The following is a 23853-nucleotide window of genomic DNA, read 5'->3' on the forward strand; positions in this document are numbered from 1 at the left end:
CTTTCCAGTCGTTTGGATATCAAATCGAGTGTTTAGAAGCAGTGACTGTTCTAAAAATCCTCCTTCATACAGCCTTCGGATGAACAAGTCCTGTGTCCTCTGGATGCGATACAGACTGAGGTACCAGAGGTGGAGAGTGGCCAACACAAGACCGAGCCACCAGGACACTGCTGAGCCTGAGGAAAGATGAATGAAACGATTAAAGGAAAATTCTACGTGCGACTTCCAATTTCTCAAATATTTTTGATGCCAATAAAGGACATGGTGACCTAAATAACTTGCATCGAACCCCCCACAACTTATCATACGTGCATTTTAAGTGAGTGTTAACTGTAAAACTTATAAAACCTTTACATGCAATAAAAAAAATCCTGAGTTATCTCCTAATGTAAGTTGTCACTCTGAAACTCCAGCTTATTACCTGTCAGTAGGCCAATGTCAGTTATCTTGGACATGTCCAAGAAGCACAGAGTGTGTGTGACATCCAAAACCAGATGTGGGAACACACTGCCAGTCATGTTTTGGTTCCTTCCATCTACAACTTCATTGCAGTAGCCAGTGAAGTTGATTGCAGTCCCGTTCAGACTTATTTTGTAGTCTTGATAGTAAACGATAACAGGGACGATGAACAGAACCATGACGGCCAGAGAGGCCAGGTGCAAAGGCAGAATGAAGCATCGTCGCAGGGCATGCATCTTGCACGCTACCAAAGAAAACCAATGACAGAGTGCAGAGGAGACCAGCTGGACCCCAATGATGATGGCTATCATTTTTGTCTCACGTCTTGGGATGGATGTCACGATGTCCCAGTCCATTTGCGCCAGAGGGACGTAAGCTCCGAGCACACAGGCGGTCACAACAATCCTGAGCAGGCTGGAGACGATGTTCAGCAAGTTCTGGCACTTAGTCATGTCTATACACAGCTCTTTGAAAAAGACGGAGCTGCTATTCTTGCTGATCAGTCTCAAATAGCTCTCCCACCAGTTGAAAGACACCAAGAAGGACCCACCAACAGCCAGACCCACCCAAATGGCCATCTTGATATCAGTAGGATCCTTCATGATGTATAAGATGAGGAAGCAGGACGTAACCGAGCAAAATGAGGATGAAGGCGGTGATGGATGGCACAAGGAAGCGGTTTCTTTCTTTGGCGGTGCACTGAGTGATCACCTGTAGGAGCGCAGAAAGAACAGCTACACCGTTCAGTATCGCCACGTTGGTCACAATGTCCAAGTGTGGCATTGCTACGATGGTGAGAATTGCTGCACCCACAGCCACGAGGAATTCAAAGAACAGAACCTGAAGAGGAAGCAGAAGTAGAACATTGACAATATATTTAGGAAAAATATTTTATAGAGAGATTTTATAGGTTCATATTTTCTCTTTAGGCATCAGTTCAGCTTTACATTCCTATAATATGATATAACTATTAAAATGGTTTCTAACTGACTTAAAACAATTGTATTAAAATAATTCCTGGTAAGTGGACTGAAATTTAAAAGGCCTTTTAACTGGTAGTTTGACATTTAACTAAAAATATTTCAAAGATAACATTTCAAGTAACTGTATCACATCTACAAGTCTAATTCATGGTATCGGCATAACTAAGTGTAGGGTAAGCTTGATAGTGTTTGAAACGGCAAAAATCTGGTGATTTTCACTGTGCAGTACATTAGAGGAGACAATGAGGATAAACATGTTATGTGACATGCAAACAGTGTAAAAGTAAGGGTTGTGTGTCAGGTTGGAAGTTTGGTCCAAAACAGAGGGACAGTTAAGAAGTTGTTCTCACCAAAGCTAGAGTTTTTTTGGCCGGCATCTTTGAGGTTTTGTAACACGCCTTCCAGAGGCTCTTTGTGAAGAGAAGCACACTAGACGCGATGAGAACACAGCCGATACACAGCAGAGCGACAGGTTTCTGCTCATCTGGAATGGTCTTGGTCCCCTCATTGGACAAGGTGATGAGGAGGAGGAAAGACGACTGGAAACAGAGAAGAAAGATATATATATAAGTGCTTACTTTTATCTAAAATAATCAGTTAACTTTTAACTGCAAATTCATGGGATTAAGCAGATTAATAGTGTTGGGAATGATAAATGTAGGATGAACTTCAGTTTTATACAAATATAGAATTTTATTAAGTCAATTTTAAACCTTATAAAGTGGCTGATTTGTAATTTAAGTATAGACAGTCAATACTCATTATTTGTTAGTGAAAATGTGTGTTTGTGCAGAACAGGTAAACACATATAAGCATAAGCATTTATATTGAACAAACCTTGCTACACACAGCCAACCCAAACACAAACAAAGCGACGATACACAGAGTGATGGCCTGTAGTAGTTTGATCATCTTCCATGGCGTCCGTTCATCTTGAATATTGGGGACCTCTCGACAGGTATCCCACGGCTTTCTAAATAAAAACACCAAAATGTCAAAGTCTGAAGTTACTGTTGGTAGAAAAATAATTTTGTTTGAAAGTACCATTCAGCATGTGTAAAGGAAGATAATGATGATTGATGGGTAAATAGCAGGGTAGAAAGAAGGTTGTATGTAAGTGTAAAAAAGATAAATGAATATATATAAAACTGATTTAGAGAATAACTAAATTAGTTATGAAAAAAATGGATAAAAAATGAACAAGGAAGTGTACAAAACTATGAGAATCTCATAATGTATGCATCTATATTTAAAGAGAGAGAAAGAAGAGAGGGATGGATATACTGCTAAAATATTTCATATCTAAATATGTATCTATATATATTATCTTGATAAATACATTCATTTGTTCCCATATCATCAAGGTATACGAGTCCACATCTTTTTTCGTAAGTATAAAAAAAAAAAAGTTACCTAAAATGTGTTCATTTTTCATTCAAGCATAAATGTGAATATGGATATATCATATTTCATTCTTCCCCAGTGAAGTATGAAGGCTACAGATTGTGGTCACAATATCATGAACCAGCAGCTTCAATCGAATCCAACAAAACTGAAGCTTCAAAAATGATCTCATGATTGAGCCACAATAAGTGTCATATAAAAATGTATATATAATGATATATATTGATATTTATATATCTGGCTATATATTGTCCATATATATATATATATATATAGCCTCAAAAACTACTTCATAGTTGAATCAACATCTCTCTGAGTCAGCATCAACGGAAAGTGAACATTATAATCATCACAACGGTAAGACTCACTGGAATAAAAAATTATAAAAAGGAGGAAATTCTTCAGCTAAAATGTTTAATTTTCATTTCAAAATCTCATTTAATTGAAATGACATTACATTACAGTTCAAAAGCGTCAGCTAAGTGAACTGTAATGTAATGTCATTTCAATTACTTTTTTTCATGAAAGCTTTTCTTCCATTTACAGTTTCAAAGCGATCCGTTTCTTTAAATTTCAGATGCATTCTTCCATTTTTGACTAAATCAATTTACAGAACAATATTACTTCAAAATCATTTTCAAATTTCAGCTTAAGGAATAGAAATATTATTAAATAAGGAGGGTAAAATATTCACATAATGAAATATCACTAAAATGCTTTATAAATAATCATTTACTTCACAAATAATTGATTTATACTTTTGGTAATATCTAATTAATTTATAAAATAAATAATAGAGATGTATCAACGTTTCTCTACTCACTTGGGTAAGCGTTTATCTTCCTCCATGTTTCTGACAAGTGTGAACACTTTGATCACCGTTCCTATCTAGGTAACAATTTACAGTGCGTGATAGTTGAATGACAGCTGAAGCACAATCCTGTTCAGTCATCAGATGGCACACCCAAACATGATTGATGCTACTGGAGAACCAGTCACACAAGGGCAAACAAGACCACCTCAAGGCAACCTTGTTTCAAGGCAACCCTGTTCCACTTGAAACACTTACTGTCGCAGTTTTCATACAAAATAAAAATAAAAATGTTTTACCTTGCGGCTAACAGCACATATTCATTATAAAACGTATAATATAATTAATACTCTGGCCTCAAAAAGAATAATACAATTAGCTTGCCTGTGGTTTTTATCACAGGCAAGCTAATCATATTATTAATTAGTCACAGTTATTAGTGGTTAAAAACTCCTCACTGTATACTGTACTTCAAGGCTTTTCTAATTCAAGTGAAACTGAAATGTTACAGTCCAAAAACAACATATAAACTGCATTAAAGCATCTAATCAAGTTCATCAAATCATTAAATCAAGTTTATGAAACATATTTTGTGACATACTTGAATATAATGTCATTTTTGCCTTCATTAAAAAGTGTGTCTGTTTTGATGGGTTAATGTTTTCTAAAGAAATCTTAAGGATACTTTTTCATATATAATTATTGTTACAAAACAATAACATTCAAATATTCATTACAGGTGGGACAACATTTGTTATGTGATCAATGCTGGGTACATGTTGCTTTCAAGTATTTTATATGTGAAAGTTGCAAGAAAATATGCTCTATGTAATGGACAAAATAAAATGCTTAAAGATTCATTCTTGACCTTGGAATTAGCAGATATGACAGAAAATGAACACCAAATCATTGTGTAACCAAACTGGTTTTGTAGTCATTTGCATGCTACAAGCAATAGTTTCACTTAAGAAAGAAATACTTTTCTTAAGACTCAGTCTTGGATATGTCAAAGGTCATGACACATAAAGGTGTGGCTTTTTTGTTTACCTGCCATATTAACAGTGATTCATGACCAAATGAATCGTAACAACTGATAAATACCATGGGTATATGTGATATTTCCTAACTTTATGAGAAGATGATGATAATTATTACACGGCTTAGTTGAATACTCATTTCTGATTTGTCATTTTCGACATTCTACGGTCTTACATTTCTGTATAGCAGACCGTTGCTATGCATAACAGACTGTTGCTTTCTTTCCTTGTCTTCTCTACTGCCAGTTACACAGCTATCAGGGCTGGGATATGGCAACATTTCTCAAAGTTTGACATAATATGAATTGCTAATCATAAGAAGGCTACAGAGTTACTTTGCTATCGAATCTAACGGACTATTTTTCCTAGTGGAAGCAATACAATCATTACTACATCAATAAAAACATTTCTTTATCAATAGTTTGTGTCAAATTATTGATTAATTTAGTAAGTAGCCGTGTAATAAGCAGGATAATGTGAAGCAAGCTAACACGGTCATTATTGCGAATAGAACTTAAGTCATTAAGGGTTACTTAATGACTTAATGACTGATAAATATATAATAAATAATGGGATGAAGACGGCCTAGTCAAGTCTAGTACTCATCCCTCATAATCACCATACACCCTCAACATCTACTACAACTTCATGCCCTTGGGACGTTGATGTGGGTCCCTACCCCTAAGAACCAGAAGGGGCCACATCTAGTTTTGTTCCTACCTCCATCCTTCTACTGAACTCTTAACTAGTACTTCAGACTATGTTTGACATGCAAGGTTTAATCTCTATAGTTTCACAGGGTTTGTTATAACCAGGGAGTGAAACAATGAAAGGGCATAGTGTACGTATGCACTCGCTTGAGTCATATAATTGATATTGTGAACAAAAACATCTGCTAAACTCAATATCAATGCAGGTTCAGCCCATCATGAAAGTGCTTCCTAAAGTTGTTAAATGGAAATAGAACAAACAACACAAATAACATACAGTACATACCAATCTGTACCAAAATAAATATATTGTGACTAAATTAAGAAAACTTAAGCAAATGCAGCTATCTTGCAGTGTATATCATTCATTTGCAACAGCAAATATGTTTTGGTGGAAATGTAATGCCGTCGAGATACAACATTTTTTTCAATTTAGTAAAGAAACATTAATTAACTTATCTGGCAAAAGTGTAAAATGTTCACTGGCAATGTACAGTACGTAATATCTTTCCCCACAATCTCCAGTCTTACAATACAATATCTGCTATTAGCACCTAACACACAATTACAATTTCTTATGTGTATGTTTAGGCACTCTTAAATTTAGGGAAAGATTACCATTTAACCCGACCACTGTGCAACTTGTGTGTGTTATATTGCCCCCTTGATGGCTCATAAACTGTCTGCACATATAGCGGTAGATGCACTGTAAACCCCACAGCTAAGCAAGTGGATGTTTGTGCTGAGAGTTAAATGTGTACGGCTTAATTAGGGGGTGCTTGTGTAAATGTATCACAAATACACTCAATAAAATCTAATCTAAGGCAAATGATATCACTGGTACAGAGGATTGTAATGGGAAAAGCCATTCCCCAGTTTAAAATATGTTGTTTTATCTTTAATATGTTTTCCTCCTTTTTTCCACAACCATCTGGCACCATATTTGATAGTGTTAAAGACAGAGTCCATGTCCTGGAAATGAAGGGCCATGTTGAATGCGACGTCTACAGACCTGGAAGCACTGTAAGCAAACAGCAGGGCGTCCAGGAGTGGATCAGTGATAGTTTTGAGGTTGGTCATTACGAGGCGTTCACATAACTTTGTTACCAGAGATCAGGGCAACGGGTCTAAATTTTCTAAGTCCTGTGGACCTTGGTTTCTTGGGTTCGGGGGAAGATGGTGGAGGTTTTGATGTAGTCTAGTACTTGGCATGTCTCCCAATAGAAGATAAAGGGTTAATATGCAGTTAATTTCAAGGTAAGTTAAATCAGTGTCTTTGAGAGTTTAAGACATGGAAGACAAAGAGAAAACAAGCGAAAACAATAAAAGGAAGGAACACAAAATAAGTTTGACTTTGAATTAGGTAAGGTTTGTGATATCCTTTGCTTTTTCCAATGCATAACATAGACAAGCAGCTGTGACGCAATTGTCATTGTTCACATACTTGTCCGTGTACTCTGTGTGTGCCTGAAGAGTAAATGTCATTATAATTGCACATGTTGACAGCATAGAGGTAACTATTATGAGCATGCAAGGTATCATTTAAAATAACTATGTGGTGTGTCTAGTTGGACGGGTTTTGTGAGAGTTGCTTTAGCGTGAAGACAAATCAAATAAAGTCATATTTATTATTATAGCCCAACATCACAAATTACACATTTGTCTCAGAAGGCTTTACAGACTGTACAGCAAACAACACCCTCTGTCCTTAGACCCTCAAATCGCACAAGGAAAAGCTCCCTAAAAGAAATCCCACAATTAAAGGGGGAAAAATGGAAGAAACCACAGGGAGAGCAACTGAGGAGGGATCCCTCTCCCAGGACGGACAGACATGCAATAGATGGCATGTGTTGAGAATAAACAACATAGTAAAATTACAACATGATGTGATCAAATATGAAAAAGATGGATCCAAAAGAAAGCTTCCCGGTAATTCCAAAAAATGTTTTATCGTGCGCTTCAGGTAGGAGCAGGGCAACAGGCTCAGCCACGATTCATGAACCAGACGAGTTAGTAACATGCATCAGAACCATGCACCTAACCATCAGAACTGACTTTAATCAGATAGTATAATGTTTTTATTATTTGGGGTGATGTGCAGAAATAAAAACCTCAGTTTGAATACAAAAGAAATTAGCTGCGTGAAAAAGGGTAGAGTTAAAGAGTAGAGTTGAAATCTTTTCAAATCTTGTTATAGATTTGTGGTTTCACCATTTTTGTTCTAACCCTCAGAACTGTAAAACAAACTTGTCCCAAATGACCTGAGAGTTTTGTACGGAAGCATGATCAGAGTCACCTTACTAGAAATCTCTGGATTTATAATGGCACACAGTGTCTCTATGATTACATCATTGTTGGTTTGTTGTGATATGGTAAAGGCAAACTGCTTGAAACAAACCGAGGCCCTTTCAATGTGTTTGTATAGAGTTGATGTATCAGTGCATCAAAGCAGTATGTGTGTGTGTGTGTGTGTGTGCGTGTGTGTGTGTGTGTGTGTGTGTGTGTGTGTGTGTGTGTGTGTGTGTGTGTGTGTGTGTGTGTGTGTGTGTGTGTGTGTGTGTGTGTGTTTCAGTCTTGTGCATGTGACTGTAATTAAAGTTTCTAGAAATGTGACACATCATTTCTCTGAGGTGCTGTTGCTGCTCTCTAGTGGCATGCAGATGTGTGAACTTGTAATGTCTGTCTAATGTGTTGTTACGCTCCATATATCTTCAATACACATACATTATATTGTGTACATGCATTTATGTCTGTTTACAGTCTTTCAAATGTAGATTTTATTTCAAAAACATTTTATTCCTTTTTGTTTCTCTGTCAAAATATCTTCCCAGCAGAATGAATGATATAAAAGACGTGAGTTGATGAGGGAAAATGTAAACCTGCATCCAAAGGATTTTAATTTTGAAGTGTTTTTGCCAAGAAATCTGTCCAGCTGTAAAGGCCACCTGACTGCCCCACCCATCTTCTCACCTGTTTCCTATTGTCCTCCTCAGCCCAGCAGTTACCTGACCTTCCCGTCTCAACTGCTCACCTGCATCTCATTCCCTCACTAGCCTCTCAATTCAGTTGAATCAGTGACTCACCACAGGATGAGGGCCCTGCCAATCCGTACGGTTTAGAGCGAGAGTGTATGCACGTGATTATTACATTTATGTGACGTAGATAGTTAATCTGGTTCATATGTTTCAGATGAATTACATTTTCCATCATTAATATCAGACCAGACTGAACTCTTTGTGCTTTAAGTATCTCTTTAGCATTGTGTTGTTCTGCCACTGTTCACTGTTAGCTTACATATCTGGGAAAACATCCAACAGTTGTGGGCATGACAGTCCTATGATGTGTGAGGAATTCAACATGCTTTAGCACTAAACACAAAGCAAAGTTAGTTCATTTGTAAAGCAGCATTCGGACAAAGATGCTTCGGTAAAAAATCTGTTTTACCATGGAGACCAAGTCATGAAAGTGGTTAACAGCTAGACTGCCTTATAATAAAGAAAATGTAAATGGAATTGATCTTTTAAAATGTAACACTTTAAATGCAAAGTAGAGCCCCTCTGCACCAACTAACAAACATTATCTACTGCTTGTTTAGTGGGAAAATGATGATTCAATTGAAGATTTTCTTTTTCTAATTTTAGAATTAAAGGCAGGGCCGGCCTTTTTAAAGGTCATACTTAATGATTTGCATACGTGAGCCTTACCTCTTAACCACCCACACACTCCAGAGTTTAATTATTGTTTGTATGATTACATTTAATCCTGCTTTATTAAAAGCATTTCAAAGTATGTAATTACTCTCAGCAATAATAATTTGGTGCTAAGCAGGTAGTGTGGGTTTATTAGAGCTTGTTTCGCTGCATGCAGCTAAGAATGATGCACGTACAAATGCTTTGAAGGGAACTCCAGAGTTGGGTAATAATTGTGTGCGAGGTCATCACTACGAAGGTACCTTTTACATTACAATACATTGATAAGAAATATTGATTAGAGCAGCTTTACTGTCCAGTAATCCGTAGGGTGTTGTTTTCTTTTTTCATCATCTTAAAAAACAAATACCTATTATATTGACATCATTTCATCAACATAAAGGATCTTTTTGGTGGAAGTTTAACACATTTGACCTTTTCCGTGTCTTGAAAGTGCTTGGGCTTCGCCACCTATCAACTTTGTCTGATTTCAACATGTAAGCTCAAAGAATGTTGGCAATTTGTATTGTCTTTGATTATACATATACTGCTGCATTGTTCTCCAACACTGACATGTTGAACCCCTGACAACTAATCACTGTTAAATTTGTAAGTAAAGTCATTTAGGAAATGCTACTTCCACCCCACCGTTTTCTCTTCTCATTCCTGACAGTTTATAAAAAAAACACATTTAAAATAACTTTTATGAAGGTAGGTGGGTAATGCTGTGTATGTAGTGCTAATGTCTAGCTAGCAAATTAAGCTAAGATATAAACTAAGATATACTTGCTAAATATCATCATGTTTGCATTGTCATTGTGAGCATGTTGCTTTGCTAGCGTTAGCATTTAGCTCAAAGCATTGTTGTGCAGAATATAGCCTCACGGAGCTGCTAACATGGCTGTACAAATGCCTGTTTTCAGGAGCACACAAAAACAAATTCTTCTACCAAAATAATGCAGGAATATTAACTATTGAATTTTTGTTGTGTTTTTTGTAGGCCTTCATGACTGCACTATGGATTTTACATTGCTGTTGCTTTGCACACAACATTGTTATCCTTTAATTAAAGTTGTCAAAATACATTCCGACAGCAATCAATAAATCAAATGCTCTGACTTCCTGTGTCTGTGGCTGGTACATTGCGGGTCACTGGAGTCTTCCACAAGCTGCTATCTTGACAGCTGTGAGTACTAATATTAGCCATGTTGGTTGTTAATGATCAATATGATATGTTTACGTTCATAATGATAATGTTGGGGCAGTGGTTTTGGAGGGAGGCCTTAAAGGACGAGCTTTTAGAGTTGCCAACATGGCAACTTTCTCTTTAGATTTAGAGAACTTTTGGAGCTAGTGCTGCTCACTACTTTCATTAGGAAAGAGTTGGCAGCATTGGGCTGGGTTTTTTGGTTTGATAATATAAAATATCTAGCTTACTCTTGCTGGCTTATCCAATGTTTACTACCCAAGCCTTAATTCATCAACAGATGAATGACAATAGCACTATGAGACGAACCTGCTCTCACTCCGATATATTAATGACGGAAGGAGAAGGATGTTCGGTGTCCTCACCAACTACAGGCCCATCTCCAACCTGCCATTTTTATCAAAGGTATTGGAAAAATTAGTTGCAGGCCAGCTTCAGGACCATCTCAAAGCCAACTGCCTCTTTGAGAAATTCCAGTCCGGTTTCCGTTCCGCCCACAGCACCGAAACAGCTCTGGTCAGGGTCACAAACGACTTGCTGATGGCGGCTGACGCTGGCTTCCCATCTCTCCTCATCCTCCTGGATCTGACTGCAGCGTTCGACAAGGTCGACCATCAGATCCTCCTTCAGCGCCTCCACTACACCATCGGACTGTCTGACTCTGCCCTGAGTTGATTCCAGTCCTACCTCTCTGGAAGAACAGAGTATGTATCCTTGGAAGGTGCAAGTTCGCAGATACACCCAGTAACCTGTGGTGTCCCTCAAGGGTCGGTTCTCAGCCCCACTCTGTTCACCCTCTACACTCTGCCCATTGACCGTGTCATCAGCCAGCATGGAATACCATTCCATTGCTACGCTGATGACACACAGCTATATATAAACATCGACCTGATGCCACATGCAAGCCCCACTGTCAACATCTTCATCATCATTATCATCATCATCATCATCATCATCATCATTAAACACCTGCTTTGAGGAGATAAAGGCATGGATGAAAGACAATTTCCTTCAATTAAATAGTTCAAAAACAGAGGCTATTTTAGTTGGCACACCACACCAGGTCCAGTCTTCCCCCATAACCCACATCACCTTTTCTGGTCAAAACATACCAACCTAGGTGTAAGATTTGACCCTCATCTGACCTTTGACACCCACATCAAACATCTGTGCAAGACCTCCTTCTACCACCTCAGGAACATTGCAAAACTCCGCCCCACACTCAGATGCTGAACAACTCGTCCATGCCTTTGTCTCCTCAAGGTTGGACTACTGCAACGCTCTCCTCATTGGGATTCCAAGCGGGAGCCTTCAAAAGCTTCAATATATCCAGAACAGCACCGCTAGGATCCTGATGAGGGTGCGAAAATATAATCACATCACACCCATTCTCCACTCCCTCCACAGGCTTCCTGTCGCATTCAGGATCGAATACAAAATCTCCCTACTCACCCATCAGTGCATACATGGAAATGCTCCTCCGTATCTCAAGGAACGCCTCCCCCAACAAACCTCCACACGCAACCTCCGCTCCTCTAAAAAAACTTTGCTCCACCTCCCCAGGACCAAGCTCCGCACCATGGGCCTTCTGTTCAGCCGCTCCTCACCTCTGGAATTCCCTCCCAGAACACCTGAGGGCTCCACAGGCCACCGACCCCTTCAAGAAGAGCCTAAAAACCTTTCTTTTCACAAAAGCCTTTACGTAAAATCTTATGTCTGTTGTTGTTGTTTTTGTTGTTGTCCTGCATTTTAGCGCCTTTAGATTGCTTTTAGCTTTGAAAGGCGCTTTATAAATACAATTTATTATTATTATTATTATTATTATTACCTGATCTTCAGTGATGGTGGGGGGAGGGGGGTTGCATTGTTCATGGGGACAGTCTGGGTGGCTGTGTTGGGGGAGGTGAGGGCAGGGGGCGGGCGCGTCCACATTTTTCTGATTATTCCGACACCACATGAATCTCACAATGTCAACGGAAGTAAAACTGAATTTGAAGAAACCGAAAAACATAACAACATAACATGTTGACGGAGGTTATACAGACCTTAGTTACAACTTTTGAACCTTTATGAAGTATGCCTTATGAGAGCGTGGCCCTGGAAAGAGACTCTTGAGAGGTGCATCTATGGGTCAGTACCTAAACTTGTCTCGAGGCCTTAAATAACTAAATCTTTTGATATTATATACTGTATACGTATATTCATAGATATACATATTTTAAACAAATCGCGCAAATTCACTGATTAATTATTTTTTTACTGAAAATAGTTTCAAAATAAATAAATAAAATATTTGCTGCTTTTTAACTACTTGACCTTTTAGTTGCAGATAATAACTGTTGTCTTTATTTAGAGGAACTGTGAAGTCACATAACAAATGTTTTATATACAGTATATCTCAAAAGTGAGTACACCCTTTAGATTTTTGCAAATATTCTGTTATATCCTTTCAGGGGATAACATTATCCTACTGAAACTTTGATATAACTTAAAGTAGTCAGTGTGCTGCTTGAATAACAGTATAGATTTATTGTCCTTTGAAAATTACTCAGTACACAGCTGTTAATGTCTAAACAGCTGGCAACAAAAGTGAGTACACCCCATAGTGAACATGTCTAAATTGTGCCCAAAGTGTCAATATTTTGTGTGACCACCATTGTTATCTAGCACTGCTTTAACCCTCCTGGGCATGGAATTCACCAGAGCTGCACAGGTTGCTTCTGGAATCTTCTTCCACTCCTCCACGACGACATCACGGAGCGCACGGATGTTGGACACCTTGCACTCCTCCACCTTCCTCTTGAGGATGCCCCACATGTGCTCAATTGGGTTTAGGTCTGGAGACATACTTGGCCAGTCCATCACCTTAACCTTCAGCTTCTTCAGCAAGGCCGTTGTCATCTTGGAGGTGTGTTTAGGGTCATTATCATGTTGGAAAACTGCCCTACGGCCCAGTTTCCGAAGAGAGGGGATCATGCTCTGCGGCAGGATGTCACAGTATATATTGGAATTCATGTGTCCCTCAATGAAATGCAGCTCCCCAGTGCCGGCAGCACTCATGCAGCCCCAGACCATGATGCTGCCACCACCATGCTTGACTGTAGGCAAAACACATTTGTCTTGGTACTCCTCACCAGGGTGCCGCCACACACGCCGGACACCATCTGACCCAAACAGGTTTATTTTGGTCTCATCAGACCACAGGACATGGTTCCAGTAACTCATGTTCTTGGATTCATTGTCTTCAGCAAACTGTTTGCGGGCTTTCTTATGCATCGGTTTCAGAAGGGGCTTCTGTCTGGGGCGACGGCCATACAAACCGATTTGATGCAGTGTGCGGCGTATGGTCTGGGCACTGACAGGCTGACATCCCACTTCTGCAACCTCTGCAGCAATGCTGGAAGCACTCGCACGTCTATTTTTGGAAACCAACCTCTGGATATGACGCTGAGCACGTGGACTCAACTTCTTTGGTCGACCCTGGCGAGGCCTGTTCCGAGTGGAACCTGTCCTGGAAAACCGCTGTATGATCTTAGCCACTGTGCTGCAACTCATTTTCATGGTGTTGGCAATCTTCTTATAGCCAAGGCCATCTTTGTGAAGCGCAATAATCCTTTTTTTCAGCCGCTCAGAGAGTTCCTTGCCATGAGGTGCCATGTTGTCCAGCATTCAGAGAGAATTGTGCCCAAAACACCAAATTTAACAGCCCTGCTTATCATTTACACCTGAATCCTTGTAACACTAACGAGTCACATGACACCAGGGCGGGAAAACAACATCATTGGGCACAATTAGGGCATGTTCACTATGGGGTGTACTCACTTTTGTTGCCAGCTGTTTAGACATTAACAGCTGTGTACTGAGTAATTTTCAAAGGACAATAAATCTATACTGTTATTCAAGCAGCACACCGACTACTTTAAGTTATATCAAAGTTTCAGTAGGATAATGTTATCCCCTGAAAGGATATAACAGAATATTTGCAAAAATCTAAAGGGTGTACTCACTTTTGAGATATACTGTAATTAACTACACTTCTTCTGGTCTTACAGGTTAGACAGCCAGAGGAATTGTCTGTCGACTTGAAGAGAATGATGTGAAACAGCCGAGAGAAATACTTTAGGAGCTAAAGTATATTGACTTTTTTTTTTTTCTCTCTCTTCTTTCTCTTTCAATGTCAAATATGAAACATAATTATTTAGCTATCTACAGTAAACGTTGCAAACATTCACAATTATAACAGCAAAGTCACCTAAAAAATATTCACATTTAAAGAGTCATAAAAACTTTGTTACAAAGTGCTTTATTTAAAAAAGCAAGAACAAAATATAACTAGAACAAAACAACCTAAACAGTACACTCTTATCTTTGCATTAAAATATACAAATAAAAAGCATAAAACATCATTTTACATTAGTAAATTAAACATTTTGTACTTGTAATGGTAATTGCTAATGCTCGTTAGACTTGCATACACATAATTTTACCAGCAGCTTCTTTTTTACAGTTCAAAATCAGACAATTATTAAATTAATTGGGCTTTATATTAAATAATCTCTGATTTGTGACATCCCTGATTCCCAGGATTCATGTGATGATTTGGGCAACTTCTGACAAGATTTCTCTGACTTTTTTCACCATTAAAATAACTTCATTAGTTTGTCTGTAACAGTATATGCATACAGTCCATACTGTATACTGTCAGTACTGTGTCTACATTATTAATAAATACATTACAGTGTATTAAACACAGAGGGAGCTAACTCAAAGCCAACTAAGATTTACAGTATAACATACCTTCAATATTATCTTTCATAAATAGCATCAACAGTGTTGATGTTGTCTGGTGCTTGTACTAGTTGCACACAACACACAGACTCACACATACTAACACACACAAACAGTTTTACAATGTTGTGTTGTTCTTGCTGTACAATTTTCTATAAATAAATAATAAACATAATTATTTTTGTCAAATCTCACATACAGTGTACATTTTAAAGTGCCATAAAGTGTTGTGGACAGAGTCTGTGTTTACAACATAGTCCCTACATGACTACTTCTAAAGTACATATCATCATCATCACTGTCATCAATTTCAGAGTCCGCATCTGAGTTGTTGTCGGTGGTGGAGTCAGATTCAGAAACAGATACTTCCTGGGAGGAGACAAAAGGAACACTTAATTAATTTAATTGCCACCTGGAACACTTCTGGTGTTGTTCTCGTCAGTACATTCCAGGTTGGCGTGATTCATTAATTAATGATAAGTAGTGTAGGGCAATTATATGTTCTTTTCTAATATTTGCAGCTTACGTATAGCGTTCTTTGTGGAGATAAGTAACTCTTTTAAAAATAAAAATGAATGTTGGTGTTAGAATTCACAATAACGTATTACTGTGCACAACCTTTACTAAGTTTTCTCACTACGTTTTGTGCATTTTAGTACATTTGCAATAAACGAAGAATAAAGAATGATTGATCATTCTAGTATCATTGCAAGTTTTCACAATAGTAATTGTAGAGTAGCAGCAGTATTAGGCATAGTAAAAGAGGCGACAACAGTAGTAGAAGCAGCAGCAGTAGCTGTACGAGTAGCTGCTCTAGTTACAGTAGTAGATGAAACAACAGTAACAGTTGTAAATACCTTTTTGCCTGGTGGTTCTGGTTTATCAGGTTCGTGCTTTATGAGCTCTGTGCCCAGAAAGGCCACATAATGTATCAGAGTGTAAATTCTGGGTGAAGACAGAACAAGAAAGTTAGATTCATTAAAAAGATTAACGTACATATGAACATCATTAAAATCAAAACCCTGTAGATGAGAAACAAGTTTATTTAATGCAAGTGGTCACCTGTGGTAGAACATAGTAAGGAACTGGATCACAACTGAGGTCGCAAATCCCAGAATGAACATGAAGCCAATGGGATCGATTGTTATGTCTTCATCGGTGGGCTCCAGGTCGAAGTTGACCTTGGGGATCTTGATGGAGAAGGAGGCCTCGAAGATTTGGAGGGTAAATGTTGCAACAAGCCAGAGGGCGTTCAAGGTGAAGAAGGCAAAGTTTATCTGTGTGTTATGAGAATCATGATCAATTTAAGATTAATTGCACAGTGGTTTTCTGTTAGATATGTACTGTAGTTCAGCTCCAAACTCCTACCTTGTTTCTCAGCTCTCGCAGGTCATTGATAATCTTTTTCTGTCTCTCTTTGTCGTCCTGCAGAGGTTCCAGGTACTTCTTCTGAAGCTCTATCCAGAACTCCTCCTCATCCTGCAGAGAAACACAGGAACCCTTTCAATTAATTATTTGGTTATTTGTGCATGTTTAGACGCAGCACGTAACAAAAAAATAACTACTGCAAATGCCTCAATGTCATATTAAGATCAGTTTTCACCTGCATATGGTGAACATCATTTTGACAATGCGATTCAGAGGCAATTGATCGCGCTATCCTGAAAAAACGAGAGGTACAAACCTTGTCGAGTGATTCCTTCTGCAGCTGCATATCATTGCACTCACTCTGGAGTTGTGTGATCCAACCTGGAGAGAAGAGCAAGACAAGAGGGTATTAGAAGAGCTGTGCAAGTGAGCTGGAATTTCTTTTTGAAAAGAAAATAATGCAGATTTTGGTCAAATTGTTTAAACTTACATTGGATTGGTGAGTCGAAAGCAGAATCCACCATCCTGAAGAACAAACAGAAAAAGTGTTTGTATCCTCTCACACTTTGTAATACTGGCTCATTACACTTCACTCGCTGTTCCACCTTCAGGACTTACCTCTGCTCTTCCCCTGGGGTCCTTTCGTCCTCCACATTAGTGTTTTGGGGCTGGGATCCAGGCTGTATGATCAGGACCTCGTGGCTGACAGCGAGCTGCTCACCTCCAGATGTCTGATTGGATCTTTTACAGCATTTGCACCACGAGAAGAGCTGTTGGAAGGTGCTTTTGGCTGCAAGGGGGTGAAGATCAGCTTCAACTCAGTCATTACAAACAATAATACAGATTTAGAGTTCCACAGTGAGTGGCATGACAATAAACAATTTTTTGGTGTCAATCTGATATCTACCTTTCTGGGTTTTTGTTTGCTTGGCGGCAGGCTCAGGTGTGGCAGCTCCACCGGCAGGTTTCGTCTCCCGCGTGCCCCAGGACACATTGTTCATGTTGACCATGGAGTAGATGATAAGCAGGAGGTAGGCGCTGGGGATGCAGATGATGTAGAGAAAGCCGTGGAACAACAGCTGGATTTCCTGAGGATGCATTACTGCAGTGATGATGTAAATGATGGCCATGGCAATGATGAAAATGCTGCTTGGTGTAAGGATGGTCTTGTCCTTCACCATTGAGCCTGAAGAAAGATAAAGGAATGGAGAGTTTTTAGGATTAAAACAGCTTCAAGCAGATCCTCTAAAAATATCTGCTAAAGTTGCTGCACGTGTGTGTGCAAAAAGTTATAACTGTTTGAATATAACTTACCAATAATGGACATTGTCACTATCAACATGAGGAATGCATATATGATACTCATGACTCCTGCAATAGTGATCTGAGTGTCCGATTTCACATAGAAGCAAAGAATCAGGAAGATGACAGGTGGTATCACAGCCAGGACCAGGGCACCGCTGGCATGCATGCTAAGAATGAAGGTCAAACTACCTGGAGGCCACAATGGAAGACACATACACACTTTAATTGTATATCTATTTAAATGCAATTGAAACATTCTTAAGATAATCATATGTCCAGCAAAAGTATGTATAAGGTTGTATGTACAGAGATTATGTCCAAAAACACAAAACACCAACCTGCAATCAAAAGACAAATGGTGGCAGGGGCCAAGATGGCTGAGGTGATGGCAAAGAGCTGGTAGAACATGAAGGCTCTGGAAATGGACGGGTTTCTTTTGGAAATGGTTGTGGTGGAGCCCAGCAGATCAATCACGTTGGCCAGTGTGGACGGTCCCCATCGCCGACGCTGAAGATGTCATATAATCGTTAGCATGTCTATTCTATTCTATGATAATATGAAGTTTGGTTCAGTGACAGCTTCTACCCAACGAGATCTGTATTCATAGATGGATTGATGTATCATGGTGGTTATGGCCTAGTGGTCTAGTGATACCCCTTCTAATCAAAACACTAGAAGGTTGGGAGTTCAATACCAGGCTGCCACCATTGTACCCCTGAGCAAGGTACTTAATCCTGAGCTGCTCCAGGGAGACTGTCCCTGTACTTAGTTCAATGTAATTTGCTCTGGATAAGAGTGTCTGCTAAATGGCCTGTAATGTAATAGATGATTCTGATATTAAAAAATATATCAATTTTCCCAATCGTTGTGGGTATTCACCTGGTTGTAGAGTTCTTTGAAGTCCTCAGGTGCGTTGGTGTAAGCATCAGATGCCGCGTTGTACTCTACTCTCCATCCCTGCTTCAGCAGCAAAGTACACAGCCAGCGGTCCTCACCTGCAGGAAACAGAAAATGTATTTATATGTGGTAGGCGGAGGGGGAGACCAATTGTGAAAGATATCACCAAGACTGAGTGAGAAACAGGAAGTCTTATCAAACAACATGTTACCTTGGTCGTACTGGATGTAGTCGCTCGCCTCCATGGACTTGGTGGAGTATTTCTTCATTACATTGTCGTCCATCAGCGCCTCTGCTCTGAACAGGCTAAAGCAGCCGGGGCTGCACAACACACAGCCAATCACGTGCTCCGCTGTCTTCTGCAGCCAATGACTGACAGCGTACTCAAACTTCTGGAACCACACTGCAGGACCTGCAGAGGAAACACAGAAGTATTGTCAAACTTCAACATAAATGTCTGTTCAGTGGTAATCACTGTTAGTTTTTCAGATTCAGTAGAGGCTCTTAGAGCTATTTGTTTGTATGATTGGTTGTTTAATATTGTATTTGTTTGTTTTTTTTCCTTCCTCCTCCTAGTTTATCTTAATTTTACAATGTGCCAACCTGATCCGGTGGGATGAATCCTGCCACAGGCTGCGCCAACACGTGGGTACATTTTCAGACGATCAATGAGCAGCATCACAGCAACTGGTTGGAAGTCTGTGTCCCCATCTAAAGCCAGGATGTAGGTGTTGTGTTTCTCTTTCTGGAGGAGCAGGCACAGTTTGTTTTGATTTACATTTGGGTTTTTATTTTTAAAAACTGTGATGCGTGTTTGAGCTTATCAAAAAAAATCCACAAAAGTTTTAGATGTTTCTCTTATCTCACCTGAACATCTGCTTTCAGCTCTGCCTCGTCCCCTCCCTTCTGCCAGCGTTTGTGATATTTGGCCATGAGTTTCCAGCCCAGAAGATAGTAAAGGTACATGACCTGAAAAATAAGAAATAGAAATTAGGAAAACAATGTTTAGCACAATTCAAGTGTTCTAGCATTGTCAAGCATGACATCGAAATATGTTCCAATGTGAACTGTAAATGGTACATGTAAAGTCACAGTCATTATTTCCTACCTGAGACCATCTCTTCTTGTGGCGGATGAGTTGCTTGTCCTTGAAGTGAACCGTGATTAGGTTCCCTTGAGGCATGGTGATCACCAGACGACCCCCATACGGTGTCATTATGACCTTCTGCTCAGTGATTTTCTGATTATTTTTGAAGAACATCTGATCGATGTTGGTGAAGATGCTGATGACAGATAATGAGAAAACTTTGATAGTAATAGGTAGTAAAATTGGACTCATTTTTTATACTTAACACTAAAATGCACTGTATCTAGATCATCTGTAAACATGGTTCTTACCTATAAACTTCGGTGAGGATTTTCACAAGATCCTTTGCATATTTGTTGAGGTGACGCCCCTGACTCCCCTTCACTTCATCGAATGCGTCATCAAAGTAGATATGGGCATCAAAGGTGAAATCAGTGTACTTTGGCTCTATCTTTGGTCTATACCTGTCCAGTCTGCAGTGTTCAGAGAAACGTAAAGAAAGGAACTGTTTGAAAATCTGCTGTGGTAAAGTAAATGTTGCGGTTGTTAAGAGTACATTGGCCAAGGACACTCTTGGAAAATAAAATCCTGGGACAGCAACAATTGAGCAACAATTTTTTTGTGGCATTTTTTTCAAATGATTTGCAAGGATCGCATTTTATATTGTAGATAATATGTAAAAGTGTCAAGCAAGAAACTGAATTCATGCTATTTCTTGAAGACTTTTCACAATTCCATTTTATCGCAAAAAATAATTTACCTCAGGGAATCAACAGAGATAGAGTTAGAGGAATGGAAAGATGATCAATTAAAAAAACGTACCTGAAAATTGAAATAATGATGTTCATCATCTCATCGTAGGTTTCGTGCCACATGGTCGCACACAGATACACCATCGCCGTATCAAATTTCCTGAAACTAAACGTGGCAAGATTTGCAAATGAGAAGTGAGACACACAGTTTTGATTGGAGATGAGATGATATAACTGGATAGCCTTTACTAAACAACCTCATATTTCCAAACACCCTGTTAAGAATCAACAACCTTCCTTTAGATGATTCTTGTGATGATCAAAATAAAGGATTACTCCTACCCACACTTACTTCTTTGTCCTGTTTTTGGTCTGGATGTCGAATCGGGTGTTGAGGAGCAGGGATTGCTCGATAAAAGCCCCTTCATACAGCCTCCTGGTGAACAGGTCTTGGGTCCGCTGGATACGATAGACTTTGAGGTACCACAGATGGAGAGTGGCCAACACAAGGCCGAGCCACCAGGACACTGCTGAACCTGAATAAGATTAACAAACACTTCAGACGGAAATTCCAACTTTACATTCGTCTCTACAATATCTTGAAGTTTTTTAGTGTATCCAAAAAAATAGTAACTTAGACCAGGATCTACTTTATTACCTGTTAGTAGGCCAATGTCAGTTATCTTGGACATGTCCAAGAAGCACAGAGTGTGTGTAACATCCAAAACCAGATGTGGGAACACACTGCCAGTCAGGTTTTGGTTCCTTCCATCTACAACTTCATTGCAGTAGCCAGTGAAGTTGATTGCAGTCCCGTTCAGACTTATTTTGTAGTCTTGATAGTAAACGATAACAGGGACGATGAACAGAACCATGACGGCCAGAGATGACAGGTACAAAGGCAGAATGAAGCATCGTCGCAGGGCATGCATCTTGCACGCTACCAAAGAAAACCAATGACAGAGTGCAGAGGAGACCAGCTGGACCCCAATGATGATGGCTATAATTTTTGTCTCACGTCTTGGGATGGATGTCACAATGTCCCAGTCCATTTGCGCCAGAGGGACGTAAGCTCCGAGCACACAGGCGGTCACAACGATCCTGAGCAGGCTGGAGACGATGTTCAGCAAGTTCTGGCACTTAGTCATGTCTATACACAGCTCTTTGAAAAAGACGGAGCTGCTGTTCTTGCTGATCAGTCTCAAATAGCTCTCCCACCAGTTGAAAGACACCAAGAAGGACCCACCAACAGCCAGACCCACCCAAATGGCCATCTTAATATCAGTAGGATCCTTCATGATGTATAAGATGAGGAAGAGGACGTAACCGAGCAAAATGAGGATGAAGGCGGTGATGGATGGCACAAGGAAGCGGTTTCTTTCTTTGGCGGTGCACTGAGTGATCACCTGTAGGAGCGCAGACAGGACAGCTACACCGTTCAGTATCGCCACGTTGGTCACAATGTCCAAGTGTGGCATTGCCACAATGGTGAGAATTGCTGCACCCACAGCCACGAGGAATTCAAAGAACAGAATCTGAAGAGGAAGCAAAAGATGATTAAATTCAACTACACAATAAAGGAAAGAGTCAGGTTCAAAATCAGAACGGGGAAATTTACAGGTTGCCTGCCAGGCTCTGTTTTTGGCATTGGTCAAAGATGAAATTAAGTTGTCTCACCAGGGCAATAGTCGATTTTCTTGGCAGCTTTGATGTTTTGTAACACGCCTTCCATGTACTTTTGAGAAATAGCAAGATGCTGGAAGTGATAAGAGTGCAGCCGATACAAAGCAGAGCAACAGGTTTCATGTCATCTGGGAGGGTTTTTGTGCCTTCATTGGACAAGGTAATGAGGAGGAGGAATGAAGTCTGGAACAGTGTAAGACAAAGTTTGAATCATTTAATCAGTTAGTTAATACAGTGATATGAGAGCAGCTGCTCCAAAGACAATGCCTGGGGTGTCTAACTTAATGTAATGAAAATGAATAATGAATAAAAGCAAACCTTGCTACATAGCGCCAATCCAAACACGGCCACAGCCACGACACACAGAGAGATAAACTTTAATAGTTTGATCATCTTCCATGGCGTCTGTTCATCTTCAATGAAGGGAACCTCTCGACAGGTATCCCACGGACGCCTACATAAAGACATTACAATGTCAAAGTCTGAAGTAGGAAGTTAGATGGAAAACTAGTGAGGTAGGAAGTAGAAAAAGAATGCATTTTAAAAATAACAATGTTAAAGGGGGGGGGAAAGAATGACAAATGATGGATAGATAGATAGATAGATAGATAGATAGATAGTTAGTTGGTTAAACAATGTTAGTTAAATGAAATATTATTGATTAAAAACATCATTTGTAAAGACTTTTGATGACTTTTATCTCAAGCAGTAATCCAGAAAAATATTTCTTTCCACACCAGCAATCAAGTAACAAACTATAATGTAGTTATAAGCAGATATAAGAAACACATAATGAAAGAAAATATGATATAACACAGTTGTAATTATTTAAAATATGTCTTCATGGAAGAAGTCAAAATAATAAATGATAATTGCAGAAAATACGTATCTACTTCTCTGCTTATAGCTTTATTATAATGAATTATAAATACTTTATTATACAAAGCTTATAGGAAAGAAAATGACCTAAACAATCTTTTAACATTTTCTGCTTAAATAAGTCCATAACTAATTTAACTAATTTAAAATATAAATAACTGCAACTGCAGAATTACAGAATAAAAAACAAACAAAGTTTATGGCTTGCTGATCATTCATTATTTTCACATTATTTCATATCTAAATAAAATATTTAGGTAATACCCAAAAATGTACTAATATTACTGAAATATAAAAAAGTCAAAAAAATAATAATAATAAAAATAATAATAATAATAATAATAATATTATTATAATAATAATAATAATAATAATAATAATAATAATAATAATAATAATAAAGATAACAATAGTAAAATGGTATACTTACTTCGGTGTATCTCCATCTCTGTCCATCCTTCCTTCAGTTCTGATTTCAAATGAATGCTGTGAGTGGCACAGGAGCTTAAATACTCACATTCAAACATTCGACTCAAAACAGAGTGAGGTAATGTCAAAAACAGTTAAAAGATTTGAGTGTGACATGACATGGATGAGGGAGGGACAAGGAACTAGCAGGATACCGACAGGTAGCAAAGTGTGTGGTTCAAAAGCAGGTTTGATGTGTTTGAATGATAATTGCCATTGCAATTGCTTGAGGACTTTCCTGTACTAAATGAGTCATTATGATGCCATTAATGGTACATCATTACCTATATAATGTACACTAATAGAAAAACATTTTGTAAATGTAG

The 23853-nt window shown here is 38.9% G+C and overlaps 1 protein-coding gene across 1 annotated transcript; it reads right to left on the minus strand.

Moving 5' to 3' along the window:
• Nucleotides 1-1044: 1044 nt before the first annotated feature.
• Nucleotides 1045-23515, minus strand: LOC115016059 (chitin synthase chs-1-like). The gene is made up of 25 exons (XM_029443723.1): nt 23490-23515; nt 22499-22634; nt 22175-22363; nt 21156-22032; nt 20850-21033; nt 20568-20663; nt 20057-20218; nt 19767-19941; nt 19573-19627; nt 19262-19459; nt 18870-19070; nt 18641-18756; nt 18100-18268; nt 17771-17950; nt 17364-17642; nt 17075-17246; nt 16947-16981; nt 16773-16837; nt 16457-16567; nt 16151-16365; nt 15946-16033; nt 15353-15457; nt 12129-12236; nt 1793-1981; nt 1045-1299 (listed from the first exon to the last, which is right to left on the minus strand). Exons 1-25 carry the CDS (start codon nt 23513-23515, stop codon nt 1045-1047), a joined length of 4386 nt encoding a protein of 1461 aa, XP_029299583.1.
• Between the last annotated feature and the right edge of the window lie 338 nt (nt 23516-23853).

This window comes from Cottoperca gobio, chromosome 11 (genome assembly GCF_900634415.1).
Source record: "Cottoperca gobio chromosome 11, fCotGob3.1, whole genome shotgun sequence".
Lineage (NCBI taxonomy): Eukaryota > Metazoa > Chordata > Actinopteri > Perciformes > Bovichtidae > Cottoperca > Cottoperca gobio.